Source organism: Heteronotia binoei, chromosome 10, assembly GCF_032191835.1.
Source record: "Heteronotia binoei isolate CCM8104 ecotype False Entrance Well chromosome 10, APGP_CSIRO_Hbin_v1, whole genome shotgun sequence".
NCBI lineage: Eukaryota > Metazoa > Chordata > Lepidosauria > Squamata > Gekkonidae > Heteronotia > Heteronotia binoei.
The window spans coordinates 32,851,358-32,870,191 of NC_083232.1; the positions used below are offsets into that span (position 1 = coordinate 32,851,358).

At 42.6% G+C, this 18,834-nt stretch overlaps 1 protein-coding gene across 1 annotated transcript in view; it reads right to left on the reverse strand.

The window, feature by feature from the left end:
- The window catches only part of GPR158 (G protein-coupled receptor 158), a 186,986-nt gene that overhangs the window by 20,351 nt on the left and 147,801 nt on the right, over window positions 1-18,834 (reverse strand). Inside the window, exon 7 of the mRNA XM_060248340.1 lies at window positions 4,853-5,091. Within this exon, the coding sequence (XP_060104323.1) occupies window positions 4,853-5,091 (239 nt within the window). The remainder of the gene's footprint in view (window positions 1-4,852; window positions 5,092-18,834) is intronic.

Sequence of the window (18,834 nt, forward strand, 5' to 3'; positions counted from 1 at the left end):
CCAGGGCCCATGAGACACCGCCTCCCCCTGAAGCTCATCCACCCACTCCACCCCCACCATTTCCTCTTTTCTTTATCTTGGCAACTCACATTTCCCTGCTACCTTTTCTCCTTCACACCCATCCACCAACCAACATTTTATCTGCCACATATCTTCAGCTGTATTTATTTACTTCATTACTACTGCACCTTTCTCCATAATGAGGACCCAAAGCAAATTACATCATTTTCTCACCTCCATTTTATCACTACACCCCTATGAGGTAGGTTAGACTAAGAATGTGAACCCAAAGTCATCCATGGCAGAGGATGGATTTGAACCTCGATCACCCAGATCCTAGTTTGAAACACTGAATGCAATTCTTCAGTCCTTGAAGTCAGTGGGATTTATGTTGTCTGTATGGAGGTTCACAATTTTTGTCATTATTATGTTTACTACCTGACAAATACACAAAGGTATATATTTCATTGCTGGAGTTGACCTGTGTTTTGTAGCTTAGGAGTGATAGGGTTGCCAAGTCTGACTCAAGAAGTATCTGGGGACTTTGGGGATAGAGCCAGGAGACTTTGGGAGTGGAGACAGGAGCAAGGTTGTGGCAAGAATCATTGAACTCCAAAGGGAGTTCTGGCCATCACATTTAAATGCCTTCCCTCCATTTGGAAAAATGAAGGATAGGGGCACTTTCTTTTGGGGTTCATAGAATCAGACCGCCCCAGTCCAATCTTTTTGAAACTTGGAGGATGTTTTGAAGAGAGGCACCAAATGCTATGCTGAAAATTTGGTGCCTCTACCTCCAAAACAGCCCCCTCCAGAGCCCCAGATACCCTCAGATCAATTCTCCATTATATCCTATGGGAATCAGTCTCCATAGGGTATAATGGAGTGCCCAGCAGACATCCCCCCCCCCACACACACACACTTTCTGATGACCCTGAAGTGGGGGGAGAGCCTCCAAACCAGGGAATCCCTTGTCTCCAACAGCAGAGTAGCAACCCTAAAGAGTGACTTTCAAAAATAGTATCTTGAGGCTCTCAGCAGCATCCCAATAGAAGAACTCAGAATTCTGAGGAGACAGTGTAAAACTCAGTAGCAAAGCAAACTGGATTAGATTAGCAGAGGCCTGGCTAAAGTTCTTCCTGTCCACAAGTTGCAAAGTGCAGCCAGAGAAGAGATTGGCTTGCCAGACAGTGCTGAATATTACATTCTAATTAAATTTGCATAACTGGGACCGTTTTCGCACACAGTTTACCTCGCAGTCACAATCCTGTTCCCTCCGCAGCGTCTGGTTAGATTTCCCACCATTTGCACTGAAGTTACAGGAAGTGCCGCAGCTTTTGCGTAGCAAACATAAACCGCTAAAACCCAGTTTCCGTTTGCTACGCAAAAGCCGCAGCACTTCCTGTAACTCCAGCACAGATGGTGGGAAATCCGACAGATGCTGCGGAGGGGACAGGATTGTGACTGCGAGGTAAACTGTGTGCGAAAACGGTTAACGTCTATTGCTGCATTTGTGCTTCAGCTCCACTTGTTCTTCTACAGAAAGTGTGATCAGAATTCTTTTATAACTGGACACCTCAAAGTGTTCTAATAATAACCCAGGCCTTTTGTTATTTGATTGTTTTTCTTGATATATATCATGAATTGGGTATTTTCTCATCATTGTTTTTTTGCTCTCTTCTGGTTTTCTAAACTGGATTTTACCGAGAACTTCAGATAATATTGTGGATTATTCATGTTTTAAAACTGGACTGTTTGCAATACATTTTATTGATGGAAGCAATTCAGTGTAGAGTTGCCAGGTCTGTGTTAGAAAATACCTGAGACTTTGAAGGGTGGATCCAGGAGAGGGTGGGGGTTGGAAAGGGAAGGGAAGGGGAGGGGTCTCAGCATTGTACAATGTCATAGACTCTACCCTTCAAAGCAGCCATTTTCTCCAGGGGAGCTGATCTCTGCCAACTGGAGATCAGTTGTAAAAGCAGGAGATCTCCAGGCCCCGCCTGATGGCGGCAACCCTAATTCAGTGGGAAATATAAAGGCAAGAGTGGCAACAAACTATACCAGTTCTGGTAAACTTTCCTGCTTGCCCACTCCTCTAGACAATCCTGAGATACTCAGGGATTTGCTGTAGCTTTTAAAAATTAACTTTCATACATTCATACACTCCAGAGAACTACCTCCTCCCCACCACCAAGAAAACCATCTTTAGCTAGCCATTAAAGGTGTATTTCCTTCCAGCTCTTCCTCAGTCCAATGGCTCACTTCCTACAATGCAGCACCAATCCTGGGTGGCCTGTATTTTCATTTCTCAATGGATGTATCCAGCAACAAGAAAGATAAAGCAGATTGCAGTAAGAACCAGACATGTCCCAATTGCAGTAGTAGCAGAACACAGCTGGATATCTCTCATTAATCAGAAATGTATTTTCAGCTGATTCCCAAGACCAGTAATTGGATAATTGCACCAATTAATTGCTTGATGCTTTCAGCTTTTCCTACTGAACTACTGGAGCATACCATAAATTTACACAGCAATTACAGAACATATGTAATGTTTGCAAAATATACTGGGGAAAAGCTACAACTGCAAGTTAGACTCGGGTCACCTTTTCCCTAGCCAGCTGACCTAAATGACAGACTACAGTACTAATTAAATCTAGTACAGAGCTCAGTGGCATTCACAATCGTTGACCTTTATTTTTATTTTTATTTTACTCTTTCGTCAAGATCTTTTGTAGCTATTAACTGAACCACAGACCTGGAAATTTGGCTGTTCACTCCATTTCATTGCTTAAATTGACTTCTGAAAGCTAATGTAGCACTGTTGTATTTTTTTTTAAATTATGATATGGTCCCTTCAAATATTATAAGAATAAACAAATAACGTGGATAACTAAAGGAACAAAGCTGCAATGAGAGGAGAATTAGAATATAGCGAAGCCTCCTCAGAATCTAGATACAGGGCCATTTTGCCTATCAGCAACAACGTTTTCTGCTTTTCTGCACTTCTTCCTTCCATTCCCAGATCTGGTTTGGACAGAGAGCTACAAATCAGGAATTCCTGAGTTCAAGTCTTGTCTCTGCCATGGACACACTGGTGTTCTTAGACAACTCTTCACTAGCCCTAAGTGCTGTTGCAAGGATTACAAGAAAACATAAGAACATAAGAGAATGTAAGAGAAGCCATGTTGGATCAGGCCAATGGCCAATCCAGTCCAACACTCTGTCACACAGTGGCAAAATATATATATATATATATATATATATATATATATATATATATATATATATATATATATATATATATATACACACACACACACACACACACTGTGGCTAATAGCCACTGATGGACCTCTGCTCCATATTTTTATCCAATCCCCTCTTGAAGCTGGCTATGCTTGTAGCCGCCACCACCTCCTGTGGCAGTGAATTCCACATGTTAATCACCCTTTGGGTGAAGAAGTACTTCCTTTTATTCGTTTTAACCTGACTGCTCAGCAACTTCATCAAATGCCCACAAGTTCTTGTATTGTGAGAAAGTACTTCTTTCTCTACTTTCTCCATCCCATGCATTATCTTGTAAACCTCTATCATATCACCCCACAGGCGATGTTTCTCCAAGCTAAAGAGCCCCAACTGAACTGAGTTGACAGCAAACATGTTTGGTCCCTGAGGAGACTTTTAAGAGTCCAAAATGTCCACCAATTCCCTACATTTTTCATGCTTGTTAGCCATAGCTCCAGCAAGCTGCTGTGCTGATCCCATTATGTTCTGTTTTGTTTCCCCAAATCCATCCTTTTTTCTGAAAACTGTGATATAATCATACAAGCAAATGAAGCCAATGCAGAGTGAATGAATCAATGTAAAGGTGTATTTTCCCCACAGTGCTAAATTTTCTGCCTCCCCCAGTTTAATGCAGCGAAGCGCTCTGAACATCTGAAAGTTCTATTTAAATAACTACTATTCCTAAGAAAGAAAACAGCACTACTTTGTAATCAACGCTGTTCACTGAACTGGTGATGGCCAGACTTTTTGGTGTGTCAGAAGTCAATGAAATATTTAGGGCTGTCAAGCCCCTGGTCCGGGTGGAGAATCCCCTGCCTGGGAGGTTCCCAACCCGCCGGCCCACAGTGGGCCGGTGGGGGAAACCTCCCCCTACATCGCTGGCATGATGATGTCATCCGGAAGTGACATCATCAAAATGGCGATGCCCGTGCAAGGCCTTTCTAGGCGATTCCAGGAAAACTACAGTTTTCCCGGATGCTCTAGCCATTTGGGAGTGGAAAATCTATGGTTCAATAGGTAACATAGAGTTTTTACCTTCCAAATGGCTAGAGCATCCAGGAAAACCATAGAGTTTTCCTGGAAATGTCTAGAGCGACCCTGCACAGGCGCCGCCATTTTGATGATGTCCCTTCTGGGTGATGTCATCGCTCCACCCGCGTGCTTCATGCTGCACGAAAGTCTCCCACTCTGGGAAGCTGGGGACTTGGCAACCCTAGAAATACTGCCAACCTAGTGAATGTCACAATAGTTTAAAGAACTGCAATACTTCCTAATTATTTGCTAAAATTAAAAATCCTTATCCTAGTGTTATAAATTTACCTATAACATTCATCAGCTAAACTTATCCAGGCCGCCATCCTTAATTATTCATTCTTCTTATCAATGATTTCAAGGCCACAATCTTATGTGTTGTTTCTTCAAAGTCACTCCCATGGAACTCAGTTGGACATAGTTCTGAGACAGACATCCTCATAAGTAAGTTGTTAATCATACATATAAGATATGACAATTCTTTAACAGGTTTTTTTTTTTAGCCAAAAAAGTGACCACAAAAAAGGCAACTTACCAATAGCCATCATATAATCCCAACGGTCTATCAAACACATATTGAAGATCAGGTGGTCTGATGTTTGGCCTTGACCGACTATCGTAATATTCCTCTCCAAGTTTTGGCAAACTGCAGAGGTCCAGCCTGTGAGGAACCAAGCCACTATCAGGAGAATCACAGCCAGCATCCTTATCACACGTCCTCCTGTCATATATGGGATTCGTTGAACAGTTCGAGACAGGAATACTTTCAAAACCCTGTACAATCAAAAAGCACAAGGTTACAACTAAACAAGGCTTTCAAGTTGCTCTTCAAAGTCTAGCATCTGAAACAGGTTTATACAGTCCCACTTCTGAACCTTGGGTCAAGTATCTCAGCATCAATTGCAAGGTGTGAACATATGCACATATGACATTGCCTTATACTGAATCAGACCCTCAGTCCATCAAAGTTAGTATTGTCTAAGACTGGCAGCGGCTTTACAGGGTCTCAAGCTGTGGTTTTTCACGCCTACTTGCTTGGACCCTTTTTAGTTGGTGATGCCGGGGATTGAACCTGGGAACTTCTGCTTACCAAGCAGATGCTCTACCACTGAGCCACTGTCCCTCCCCAGCAGACTCATTGATGAGCAGCTCATCCAAACCTTGAAAAAGGAGGTAGAGGAGCAGATAACTAGAAATCTATTCAGTCTCACTGTCATACATTCATAGTGCCATCCTGAGCAGAGTTACATCTGCCTAAATCAATTAACTCCAGTGGATGCAACTCTACATAGGATTTCATTGTAAATTAGCTTTTTAGAGGTAATTTCCAAATGACATAGATCAGCTTCCCTGGAGAAAATAGCATCTTCAGAGAGTAATCTGTATGGCGTCATCCCCCTGCTAAGCTCCCTCCCCTATTGAACCTCCAGCCTCCCCAGATACTGCTCACAAATCTCCAGGAATTTCTCAAGCTGCAGTTCGTATAAACCATGCTAATGAAACAAAGGTATACCTGTTTTCCAGTTCTGCATAAGTTTGTGCTTCTCTTTGTCAGAGAGGGCAGATGATGAGTGTGGCAAAAGGTGTTGGACTCAGAAGCCTTGGATATCAAGCACTGGCTTCCCTGCTCATTGCACTGCCAGGGCTACTTGTTAGAGGAGAGAATTCCTGTTGACACATTTGCACTACAGCCCCTATCCTTCAGATGCAACAAGTCCAATAACATAAAGTGTCATTCTAGTACCACTTGTACAAAGCTCTCCAGATCTGCTGCATTTCCTTGGCCTGGGCACCTTGAGGGAGGCCTTCTCTTGCTCCTGGACAAGGGGACAGAGCAGCTATGCAGACCACTTTGTGAGACTTTATCAGGCATGGCTCACATACAATGGAGTCTATCTTCATATTCTTAAAGGCCAGAAACCTGATTCTGAGATACAAAGAATATGAATTCTTTGGTCCAACACCAAATTCTACATGACCATGAGATTATAAAATACAGATGCACACCTGACCATTTGTATGCCCCTATGCTGTAACAAATTTCTCCCTAGAATTCCAAGAAAGTTACCCAGCAAGCTTCAAGGCACAGAAATTTTAATCCAACTTCTGAGAACAAAGTCTGATACTCTAATCATTATACAGCACTAGCTATCCAAAGTCTTTGTATAACACACCCCACTCCAATTTGGTAGCCACTGCAAATGTGTGCTGCTGTCATACATTGATGAGGTAAGACTGATGCAGATCATGCACACAGAACTCTTTTTGTAACTTCCTGCATGCCATGGTTAGAACCAGGGCTTTCTTTTGTAGCAGGAACTCCTTTGCATGTTAGGCCACACACCCCTGATGTAGCCAAATCCTCCAAGAGCTTATAGGGCTCTTAGTACAGGGTCTACTGTAAGCTCCTGGAGGATTGGCTACATCAAGGGTGTGTGGCCTTATATGCAAAGGATTTCCTGCTACAAACAAAAAAAAAAGCCCTGGTTAAAACCCAAAACGGTTTTTCTACCAAATGACTCCAAAATTGCAGGGACCTGCCTGCCCCCTGAAGATCCTCACAATCAGATGACATCCAGACTGGCTAAGAAAGAGCAGACTGAAGCTGAACACATAAAAGATGGAGATTCTGTGGTTAGGGGGATCAGGGCTGGAGCTAGGGGGATCGGGGTGCCTCTTACATCAGGGCAGCCTGTGAAGAGTTTGGGAGCGACATTGCATACCTCCCTCTCTATAGAGGCCCAGGTCACAGATATTGCCAAGGTGGTGTTTTACCACATTCGCTAAGCCTGGCTATTGGCTCCCCTCCTGTCTCACTCAGACCTGACCACAGTAATCCTTGTGGTAGTCACCTCCAGGCCAGACTACTGTAACCCACCTTATGCTGGCCTACCCCTGAGTCTGACCTGGAAGCTCCAATGAGTCTAGAATGCAGCAGTGCAAGTCCTGACAGGAATGACATGGACAGCATATATTCAACCTGTGCTGTGCCAGCTACACTGACTTCCAGTTGAGTACCAAGGTAGATTCAAGGTTTTGGTTATGACCTTCAAGTCTCTGAGTGGTCTGGGACTGACGTATCTGCAGGACCACATTCTCTGCTATGTCCCTGGAAGAGTGTTACACTCAGCTGGTAATAATTTATTGGTGACCCCCAGCTCTAAAGAGGTCCAGCTGTGCTTGATGAGGGCGGGGCTTTTTTGGTCCTGGCCCCAACCTGATAGAAGTCTCTGTCAGCCAACACCAGGGTCCTGCAGAATCTTTTGCAATTTCACAGACAGATGTTTCGCTAGGCTTTTGAGTAAGGACAGAAATGGTTGCCAAGCTGGGACCTCACTCTTCCACCCCTCCATGCTACCACCTCCCCACCGTGATGGAACAATAGATGCCATCAGTGAGTTCATAAGACATAATATTTTATCTGGAATGTTTCATTGTTTCTTATTGTTGTACATCGCTTTGGCTGGGATGGGGTGATCCATTAAATTTAATAAATAAGTTTCAAGAGAACTGAATCAAAGTGTCCAATTCTATGGGCCCCTGAACAAAGTGCCCGAGTCATCCTACTTGAATCCTCTGTTTCCTTTGTGGAGCTTGAATTCCATATTTTCTCCAGGGCAAAGAAGCCAATAGCTAAACACACAAGCGCAACTACTGGCCAATTGACTCCCAATGCAAACATAACCAACAAGCCCAAAAGCATCTTTGCAGAACCTCAGGACAAAGTGGCAAGCCCAATGCAACCAATGTCAAACCAGAGAGACCAACTTGGAACTCCTCCAAATAAAAATTAAAGTGCAAAGCAGTTAAAAAGCCAACAGAACAGCACAAACCTCTCAAATGCTTTTTTTTATAGTGCAAAATAAAACCAAGGCAGACTATTCTTTAAAAGCACCAGAAGGAAAACAAAGGTTTCCCCGCCATGAACTACAACCCTCCAGGGAAAAACAAATGAACAAAACACCACAGAAAAACTGAAATAACATTTTAAATAATATTTTTTTAAAAATAAAGGGCAAACCAGTCCTGGTACAGAGCAAGAAGACGCTCTTTCCAGCCAGGCAGCAGAATCAATCCAAGGCACAGACAAACCAAGGCAACAATGGCACCCTACTCCAAAAACCTTACCTTGAAACTGAAGCAAGCTGCAGCCAGTCCTGCTTTTTATCCTCTTTGCCCATAGTCAGAGTTGGAGTGCTATGAATTGTTGTGAATAGGCAGACAAATCTAGTGCTCCCCCTAAAGTGTGATCCCATTTGCCTTGGAGAATGGTCTCCCTCCCATCACCCAGGAAATCTGTAAAATGGAGGGGTGGAGAGGAACTGGCCTGAGATCCTTAAAATGCTGGCCCCAGATAATCCCAAATATTTCCAGAAGCATTGCGCACCCAGATACCAGCATTCTTGAGAATCTCCATTACTGCTCTGATACTCAAATATATGCAATAAGGTATTTTTTAGGTAGCAACCCTGTGGCACAGAGTGGTAAAGCTGCAGCACTGCAGTCGAAGCTCTATGCTCATGACCTGAGTTTGATCCCAATGGAAGCTGGGTTCAGGTAGCCAGCTCAAGGTTGACTCAGTTTTCCATCCTTCCAAGGTTGGTAAAATGAGTACTCAGTTTGCTGGGGGGGAAGTGTAGATGACTGGGGAAGGCAATGGCAAACCACCCTGTAAAAAGTCTGCCATGAAAACATTGTGATGCAATGTCACCCCAGAGTCGGAAACGACTAGTGCTCGCACAGGGGACTACCTTTACCTACCTTTTTATTCTTTAGGTATGTATTCAGACTGATGATATTTGAATGCACATCCCTACACTAGACTGCCTGGAGAAGAGGACACCATTGCATGGTAATACCCCCCATCTTCACTGCTTGGAATTACTGCGGGATACATGTACCACATCCAAGCAAATGTAACACAATCCCAGACACATGATGATGATATTGGAATGATTTCATATATGTGCAATGTGTTTCATGTAAAAAAAGGATCAAATAAATATCTGTTTCACCTGTTATTTTTAGAGCATCCATGTATCCTGTTTCTTACCACGTTATCAACAGACAGAAAGATTCAGTAGAATGAGTCAAAAATCTAGCAAACTACTGAATTGACCCGGGGGGAGGGGATCACACCTACAATTTGCAACCTACTGAGCCCAGCTACCAGGAAGGATTATCAAAAATCTAATAATAAGAACAAAAACAAAATAAATCACTAACTCACGAATGTGCTTTCCATATGTTCAACATTCTGTCTCTTCTAGGGTTGCCAAGTCCAATTCAAGAAATATCTGGTGACTTTGGGGGTGGAGCCAGAAGACTTTGGGGGTGGAGCCAGAAGCAAGGTTGTTACAAGTTAAACTGAATTCCAAAGGGAGTTCTGGCCATCACATTTAAAGGCACCACACACCTTTTAAATGCCTTCCCTCAATTGGAAATAATGAACAATAGGGCATCTCCTTTTGGGGCTCATAGAACTGGACCCCATGGTCCAATCTTTTTGAAATTTGGAGAGTGTTTGAGGAGAGGCACTGGATGCTATGCTGAAACTTTGGTGCCACTATCTCAAAAAAACAGCCCCCCCCCTGAGCCCCAGATACTCATGGATCAATTCTCCATTATACCCTAAGGGAATCGGTCTCCATAGGGTATAATGGAGTGTCCAACAGACATTTCCCTCCCCCCACTTTCTGATGACCCTGAAGCGAGGGGAGGGCCTTCAACCCGGGGATCCCTTGTCCCCACCTAGGGATTGGCAACTCTAGTCTCTTCATCATCCCCTATCTACTGTGCTTCAAAATCAATGTTTCTAATTAGCAAAACTGTGCAAGAAATTAATTATGTGCTTCTCTAAAACCCTCAAGAGATTACTATCTTACCATGTCATTCATCTTCCCCCCTCCCTTATCCAAGTTTTCCAGAAAAGAAGCACAAAAGATCCCAAGGCCAGAATTTATCAGGAAGCTTCCACATGAAAATAGATCTGAGTAACACTCTCTAGTAATCCTCTTCTGAAGCACAGCCAATTCAGGCCATGTTTTCAAAATAACTTTATAACTCCGGGTCTAAATTGCAGTTTATGGGTTCAGCTGAACTCACACCTCTTGTGGGAAAACCTTGCTGAACTGAACCTGCTCTTTCTGACTATTGAAACCATTAAATATGGCAGAGCGCACAAACCCAGGTCGCTCTGGCTCCCTAGACAATTGTTTCTGCTGTAATTTTGTCAAAAGCTTTGCAGCAATTTTTTTTGTTTCTTAGACTGCAGAAAAAAGTATTTTCATAGAAGCTGTATTTAAATACCTTTTTAAAAACTAGCATGCTTGTTTAGTTAGTTTTTCTGTGTGTGTGTTCAGCTATGACTCTTACTATGTATCATCATTTGAGAAATTTTGTCAACAATTTCTGTTTGACTTTTGCAAAACTTACCTACCACTCTAGACTTCAGACGGGGCTCTCCAAAAGTAACTCAGCAGCCCAGGAAAAGATTATGAAAAGATCTGCTCTAGGCTGTGTGTGTGGTTTTTAAAATTTTATTTCATTGAATTTTCTCCTTCTCCAGAGAACAGCTGATAACTTCATTCCTGGTACTCTTTCCAGACCATAGGATGAAACAAAACTCGGCAACTTAGTGTGAGTGGGGGAGTGGCTCCACATGTTTCTTCAGTACTCAGAAGCAGCTCTCATTAAAAAAAATCACGAGTGACCTAATTTAAGACATGCATACTCTCACCTTTCTCTTGACCAATGTGCAGCCTCCAAGTCAAATGCAGTCTATCGACTATACAACGTGGCCTGATTTTACAGCTCCAGAGAAGCTGCAGAAACAGGAATTTTGTCAAGCGCTAGTGGGATGCCAACTCTGCAATGTATTTGGTTGGATTACACAGGTTAAGCCTGAAGCTTGGTCCTTTTAAGAAAATGGCAGTTGCTGGAGACCTAATGTAATTCATGCTATAAGGCTCAATTCATTATAGTTTGTAAAGCCTTTTTCCAAGGAAAACAGTTTGAGGAAAGATAATAGCTTTAATTTTACACTGATAATCAGATGTCCATATGGAAGTAACAGGAGAAGCCTCAAAGCAATGTGTTAACACTACCATCTGATCCCCAAAACCTCCATGGAATACGATGCAGTTTTGCAGTTACACAATGGTGCATTGCCAGCGCAGTCCTAAATGGAGTTACATGATCCTTCCATGACCAGTGATTTCAATGGGCTTAGAAGGACAGAACTCTGCTTAGGATTACACTGTACTTCGATTACAGGAAAAAACAGCATTGCTGCTTATGGACCAGAAAAAGTATAAACATTTTTATGTCCCACTGATCTCATATATAACTCTTGTATTGAAATCAGTAAGACTTAAAAGATGCTTAACTCTGTTTGATTGGATCGTAAATGAATTATATACCTGGCTGCTCATCTTCAAAATTAATCATTTGTGACTGTGAAAGAAAATTCATTGGCAGAGTTCTGATTCCATAGCTGTGTGATAAAACAAAGATATTCGAGCACAGTAAAAATCCACTCATATTATCCAACGCTTTTTATAAGAAGGTAGTAAATGTAATAATTGATGTCTTCCATCATTCCGATTTTCATTTTTGAACATTAATACATTTGGCATATTGCAGCATAATTGTTGTTATTAATGGTCACTGATTTATGGACTTCCTTGCTCTCAAAGCATTTTCCCTAATAAATGAAGTTTTTTTTCTTCTACCTGGCTCTGTCTGATTTATTAATTGTCTTGAGAAATAGCGCAAGACGAATACTAACAGTGCTATTAGCATGACATAATGAGATTTTGCTAGCAGGTTTTCCGAGCGAATACATTAGTTAACAGCCAATTACTATAAAATTCAGGCTTTTTACTAGAAGAAAATTGACAGAGACTCTCTTGTTTTATGGCAATTTAGCTCTTAATATCACAAAGAGAATAATGTTATTTAGCCCACTTAGATCCAAACCCTGACATCTAGAAACAAAAGGCCAGTTACTAATTCAGCTCACCTTCTAGTGTTGCCATCTTTGGGTTGAGAAATTCCTGGAGAATTGGAAGTGGTGCCTGGCTAAGGATGGACACCATAGAGTCCACCCTCTGAAGCGGCCTTCCTCCAGAGGAACTGATTTCTGTAGTCTGAAGATAAGATGTTATTCTGGGAGAACTCTGGGTCTTGGTTGCCACCCTCCAGGTGGAGTCTGCAGCTCTCCTGGAATTACAGCTGATCTTCAAACCTCAAAGATCATTTCCCCTGGAGCAGCTTCAGAGGGTGGATGCCACGATAATCTATCCCCACTGTGCTCCCTCTCCTTCCCAAATTCTGTCCTATCTAGGCCCCATCTTGAGGTTGGTAACCCAACTTTACTCTTATGCTGATCAATGGGGGCGACCTTACAGGAGGAGTTATTTTTCACACTAGCACTGTTGTGTGGGAGACCCCACCACCACCAAAACTCTGTACCCCAAACCCTCTGGCTTTCAGATACCATTCTTACAGAGATACATATTTGAGTTTGCATTCCAAGATCCTCCAGCCTCAGAAGTTTGGGGGAAGGGGAAATGCATCCCATTTAATATTTAAACCTAGTCTCTTCATCAGGGCATGTAGTTCCCCTAAGCGCTGTCAAAAGGAAGCAGACAACTGATTGAAGAGAACAGCAACCAAACTGTCTTGTTTAAATCTCCAGAGCATCTCATACCTGTACAGGACAATAACCAAAGCTTTTGAAATCTGCTTCACAATGCAGATTCAGAAAGACATATTCACAAACCCAGACCCTGTGGCAGATGTGGCAGACTGAATCAGAGTGGGAAATAATCACCTACAATCAGAATCAACTCAAGTATTCTATCCAGCCCATTTCCTGGGCATCTTCAGATGCTCCCTTCTACCACAGGAAGACCGAACCCTCCCATTGCAACCTGGAGCCTCATCTCACACCAGTAAGATCCCAGATCCTAAAATAGCACCAGAGAGTATAGTCCACTTTCCATCAGTGGGGTCACAGATCCTAATTCTGCAACAAATTGGGTTAATAAAAAACTTCCATTGGGAAAAGAACATTCATGTTCAGAATATTTAGAACAATTCTTTGCTTGACAAAAAGCAGATATTTATCAAATGTTTAAGGATGTTGCCCATAATTTGCAGTCACGTTGCAATTCAAGCAGAGAAATGTTCTCCCATCACTATTAACATTTGCAATATTCTCTGAATAGCTCAGAGCATCTCAGTTACTGTTATTTAATTTACCATTCACTCACTCACATATTGAATCTGGCTCTACCCTGAAGCAGGTAACAATATTGAGGGTGCCAGCCTCCCAACACCTTCCTGATTGGAAGCAATTCTCACTCTGACTCAGATCAATGGGATTTACTTCATAAGTTTTTGACATCACATTAAAAAGACCCATGAAGGCATTTTTAGCATTAATGCATGATCTGTGCAGTTTGGTGCAGTGGGAGAAAAAGTACCCAGCAAAAGAGAAAGGTAAAATTACAAGAAAAACAATATTGTGGGATGCAAATATCTGAAAATCTATGACAGAAGGAAAGATTCTTTCTGCTCTGATTAACCTGAGCTTGGCTAGAATCCCTGCTAACAGAAAGGTACACAGCTGCAGAGTATTTCCTGTGTCAGTCCAGACTATGTCAGTCTCTCTATATTAGGTATGCAATTGATTATTTTCACTTAAACAGCTCAATTACTTTCAAGTGTTGATAGGTATTCCTCCCCCTAATTAAAGGTCTTATGCAGCTTTTATAATAGAAGGCCACATCTAATTAAAGAAAAATGAAATAAAATTGGATCAAAATCTTCATCTAAGTACCAGTAGTGTCAAAAGACAATTTCATGCAACTCAGAATTTTAAGATGCATATATCATATGGCTTTTATTAACTGGGCATTTGTAAAATCAGATAAGTAATTAGATTAAGAGAATATATACACTTTTTACAATCCCTGCATTAATTTTTCCTAGATCATATGTTTTAAATATTTTGTTAGGAATTTGGGTTTGCACAAATGTTGGGAGCAATGTTTGTTCTTCTCTCATTGCCATATAGCAAACTTAGGAGAGCTTCAAAAGCTGTCTGTGTTACAGCATGACAATCAGGGCTTTTTTGTAGCAGGAGCTCCTTTGCATATTAGGCCACACACCCCTGGTGTAGCCAATCCTCCAAGAGCTTACAGGGCTGTTAGTACAGGGCCTCCTATAAGTTCCAGGAGGATTGGCTACATCAGGGGTGTGTGGCCTAATATGCAAAGGAGCTCCTGCTACAAAAAAGCCCTGATGACAATCAACTGTTCAAAGGGAAAGAGTTGACATTTCTACGGAGCAAGTAATGTGAACAGTTATTTGGATCCCCAGCCTAATTTCTGTCTCTCCACTGACATGCAAGAACCCCTTTTGTTCAATATGCTTGGTTACGCCAACGTAAGACCATTGAGTTTAATATCATGTACTTCCATGGAAATTTTCATGGAACTATGAGCTTATGGTGTTCAATTATTTTTAAAATTGGTGAGCACTAATTTTATTAGGGATGCTGCTGAAATCTAGTATTAGGCTTGAATTTCACACAGGAACATACACTACCAAATTTGCCTTCCCTCGATGGGAGCACATTCAACCAGTGCTGAAAGAGCTGCACAGGCTGCCTATTGCATTCCGAATCTGCTTCAAGGTGCTGGAATTGACCTTTAAAGCCCTATATGGTCGAGGGCCTGTCTATCTGTGGGACCACTTTTCCCCATATGTTCCTCAGTGAGCACTGCATTCAGGAGCTCAAAATCTGTTCTCTATCCCTGGACCAAGGACCAAGGGAGGCCAGACTGAGCTCTACAAGGCCCAGGGCCTTCTCGGTGACAGCGCCAACAATGTGAAACATCCTCCCAGAGGGCATAAAGGCCCTGCAGGATCTTCCCCAGGGCCTGCAAAACAGAATTATTTCAATAAGCCTATAATAGCTAAATGGGAGAGGACTGCCACTTTAATATAGGCTGAGCAACATCAGCTACGAGGAAAAGGAGACCATCATAAGGACCACTGACAGATAAAAGTAAATTATGAAACTAATACGAACTAAACTGCCTGCTGAAGAACGTTGTGATCCCGCTTATTTAATTTTCTCTGAGTAGCACCACAATGATGTTTTAATTGATTTTAATATTGTTTAAGTCTATTGCTTTAATACTGTAACTTAATACTGTAATTTCTGTTGATTGTTAGCCACCCTGAGTTCACTCTCAGAGAGGGCAGGCTATAACTCCAAAGTAAATCAATAAATCAATAAAAGCATGAAGCTGCCTTATACTGAATCAGACCAAGTTTGCCTGGCCATATATGACAGAAGTGTTTCGTGTGCCCTACCAAGAGCAAATCAGTTTTGCCAATATGAGCTGAAAAGAGGCTTGTAGCCATTTTGGAATTAAATTGGCTGCTCTGAAATCTGTTAGGTTTTGACTCTGCGGTTCTGTTTGGCACAGTCCAGAATGAGAACTCTGGTTCAGTGAAAGGTTTTCTGGTGTGGAACCACATCAACTGTTCATTTATAAGAAAAAACAACTCATGGATGCTGTGACTATCTGTTCTCAGAAACTAAGGACTTACAGAATTACTTTCACTATACTTTTTGTGTGTGCGTGTGGCCATAATGTTTCACATAGCTTGCTGTTATCTTAAGAGTTTTTTCAGACTTAAGAGAGAAAGAAAAACTACTGCTAGAGTTAAAGTACTGCTAAATTTAATCATATTGAGGCATTTATTAGTGTTACAAGCTGCACACACACAGAAAAAGCCCTCTTTGGACAAAGCAATATTGGAGGAGCTGCTCTTTTAAGGAAAAAAACTGGCAGAGAAGCATCGTTTGTGCAGCAGTGACAGTGAAAACTCAAATACTGATTGGCTGAGCTAATGTCCATAAATATTCCCAATCCTCCAAATCCAACAGAATGTTTGCAGTCTAGCTTCTGTGAGAAGGAACAGGCTGAGATGGTCTTGTAGAAGGAGCAGTTTGTCTAGAGACAACTGAAAACTGGAAAACTGAGTGGAGGGAGGCTTCTAGAACCATCTGTTTTGGCCTGAGGGCCATTTCTGGGCATCTATCCACTTGTGAGGGATCTGAGTTGAATAGTTTCCCCCTGTTTTTATTGCTCCTAAAAGAATTAAGTCACATGAAAACCTAGAATGTGACCTCTTTGCTCTGCTGTCTTTAGTGGCCTTTGGTCTTGGAGCTGGTTTGTGTCCACTAGCTGATGCTGTGGTCTGGCAGGCTGATGCTCTCAACAAACTGTTAAGCAGCATGAAAGGTAATGAAAACTCCCACACCTCACAGGTGGACTGTAAGTTGCCCACCTCTGTTCTAGAAGATAGAGAACCATAAGACTGGATAGTTGGAAGGTTAAAGAAGACTGGCAGAATAAACAATGGATACAGGAACCCCAGGCTAGCATGCAGGGCCAGCCCTAGGGTGTGTGGCGCCCCAGGCAGACTTGCCACCCGCTGCCCCTCCATGTGCCACCCCCCTGGGCTGCTTCTCCCCTCCCCTCTTTTTTTGTGCTCCCCCCTCCACTGCCCCTGCTGCCCCTGCCAATTGTAGCACTCTCTGAGCATCCTCCACCCGGACGATGCTCAGAGAGCGATACAAAGACCGTGTGCTGGCCAGGCACCCTCCCCACCACTCTCTGATGATTCCAATAATCAGAGAGGGGTGAGGAGGGCTCAGAGAGCAATACAGAGACTGTGCACCAGCCAGGAGCCCTTGCAAGTGCCAAAATTTTGGCATTTGCCTATGGTGCCGGGCCAGGAGGGCCTAAGTTGGCACCCTTCCAAGTCCAGCGCCCTAGGCAAATGCCTAATTTGCCTAGTGGGAGGGCTGACCCTGCTAGCATGATCTTGTCAGATCTTGGAAGCTAAGTAGCGTCAGTCCTGGTCAGTATGTGGATGGGAAGTCCAGGGGCATGATGTGGAGACAGGCAATGGCAAACTACCTCTAGACGTCTCTTGCCTTGAAAACCCTACAGGGCTGCTATAAGTCAGCTGTGACTTGACAGCACTTTCTACCACCGAAAAAAAGGCAAGCGAGAAAAAAAAAATAGGGATATGTAGTGAATGAAGCATACAGTTGCCAGTTTGATGTTCTGTGCTCTGAAAAAGATAGAAATAGCTTCTACTATTACTGCAGCATTATGACCTAATGAGGTAGTCAGGGCTAAAACATGCTGTGGAAGACGGTGATTGTGTTAATTTCAACTAATCAGTTGGTTATTTGGCTACAGGCTCCTAGCCTTGAACAGACAATCTGGAGAAAGGTTCATCTTTTGCCTTTTAGCCAAATTCAGCCTTCTGTCTTTCGACCTAGTAACTCACTGCTTTAGGCTATTTAATAATATGCTGATCAGGAAATCTCATAAACCTGATGAGATTATCTCCTAGAGCTATCACATTCTTGACAGCATTAATGAAAAGGTATGTGCAGGGGGGGGGGGGGACAAATCTTCTAATTAAGATAGCTTTAATATCACACTTCAAGCTGTTTCTGCTTATGTTTCTAATTCTAAAGAGTAGGTTTTTGCTGTCATCTGATATAGCGGCACTGCAAACAAACACACCTTAACATTCTGCACAGCACTGAACTGTGATCATAATAAGATATTAGAGAGGGAAGGTCAACTCCATGTATGCACAGAAATGTAGATGCAGGTGATCATACCAAGGCTTCAGATTAGGGTGTTAGCCTGCATTTTTGGCTAGAGTTACACTTGGGTAACAGCCATTGAAACCCATGGGGCATGCTTTTAACTAACTGTGAGCATCACGGTATCCAACAGTGCACAGATGGTAAGGTCAAATCAAAAACCATGGGAGGAGAAACTGTCAAATCAGTTCTTGTTTATCATTTGTTTCCTTTGTAACACCTTGTCTTCCGCTAGAGTTCACACTGACTTACCTATGATTCCTAAGCACTCTGTCTCTCTCGTCCAGGCAGAGCTCAGAGTCAGAGCCACTGAATCTCTCATGTATTTCCCAGCCATTGTATCTCTGTTCTTTCCCCATAGGATACATCCCACAAAAAGCTGGGATTCCAGATTTGGGATATATTGCTGGGTAAGGCTGCTGAGTAATGCCTGGAAGGACAGTAGGGGTGTGTGTTCAGCATAATTTAGACCGAACAAATACCTCAAAAATACCTTATTGGTATTTATCAGGTATAACCCTGAAAAAAAAAGCAGAGTTTTAGGGGCAGCTTTTATTCAGGTGTATTCAGCTACAAGAGCTGCAAGAGAGGATCAGATGGGGCGGATGGAACTGACTGCTCCATGCCACCATGACTAGAGTTGGCTGGCTCCTCTTGCATCTCAGTTTAAACCAAGATGCAAGAGCAGCCAGCCAGCCCCAGTCAAGGTGGCATAGAGCTCTGAGCTCCCACTATCCCTTTAAATGTCACTTCCCCTCCACTGGTTTCAATGGAGGATGGGGCACCTTCTCTGGGGACCC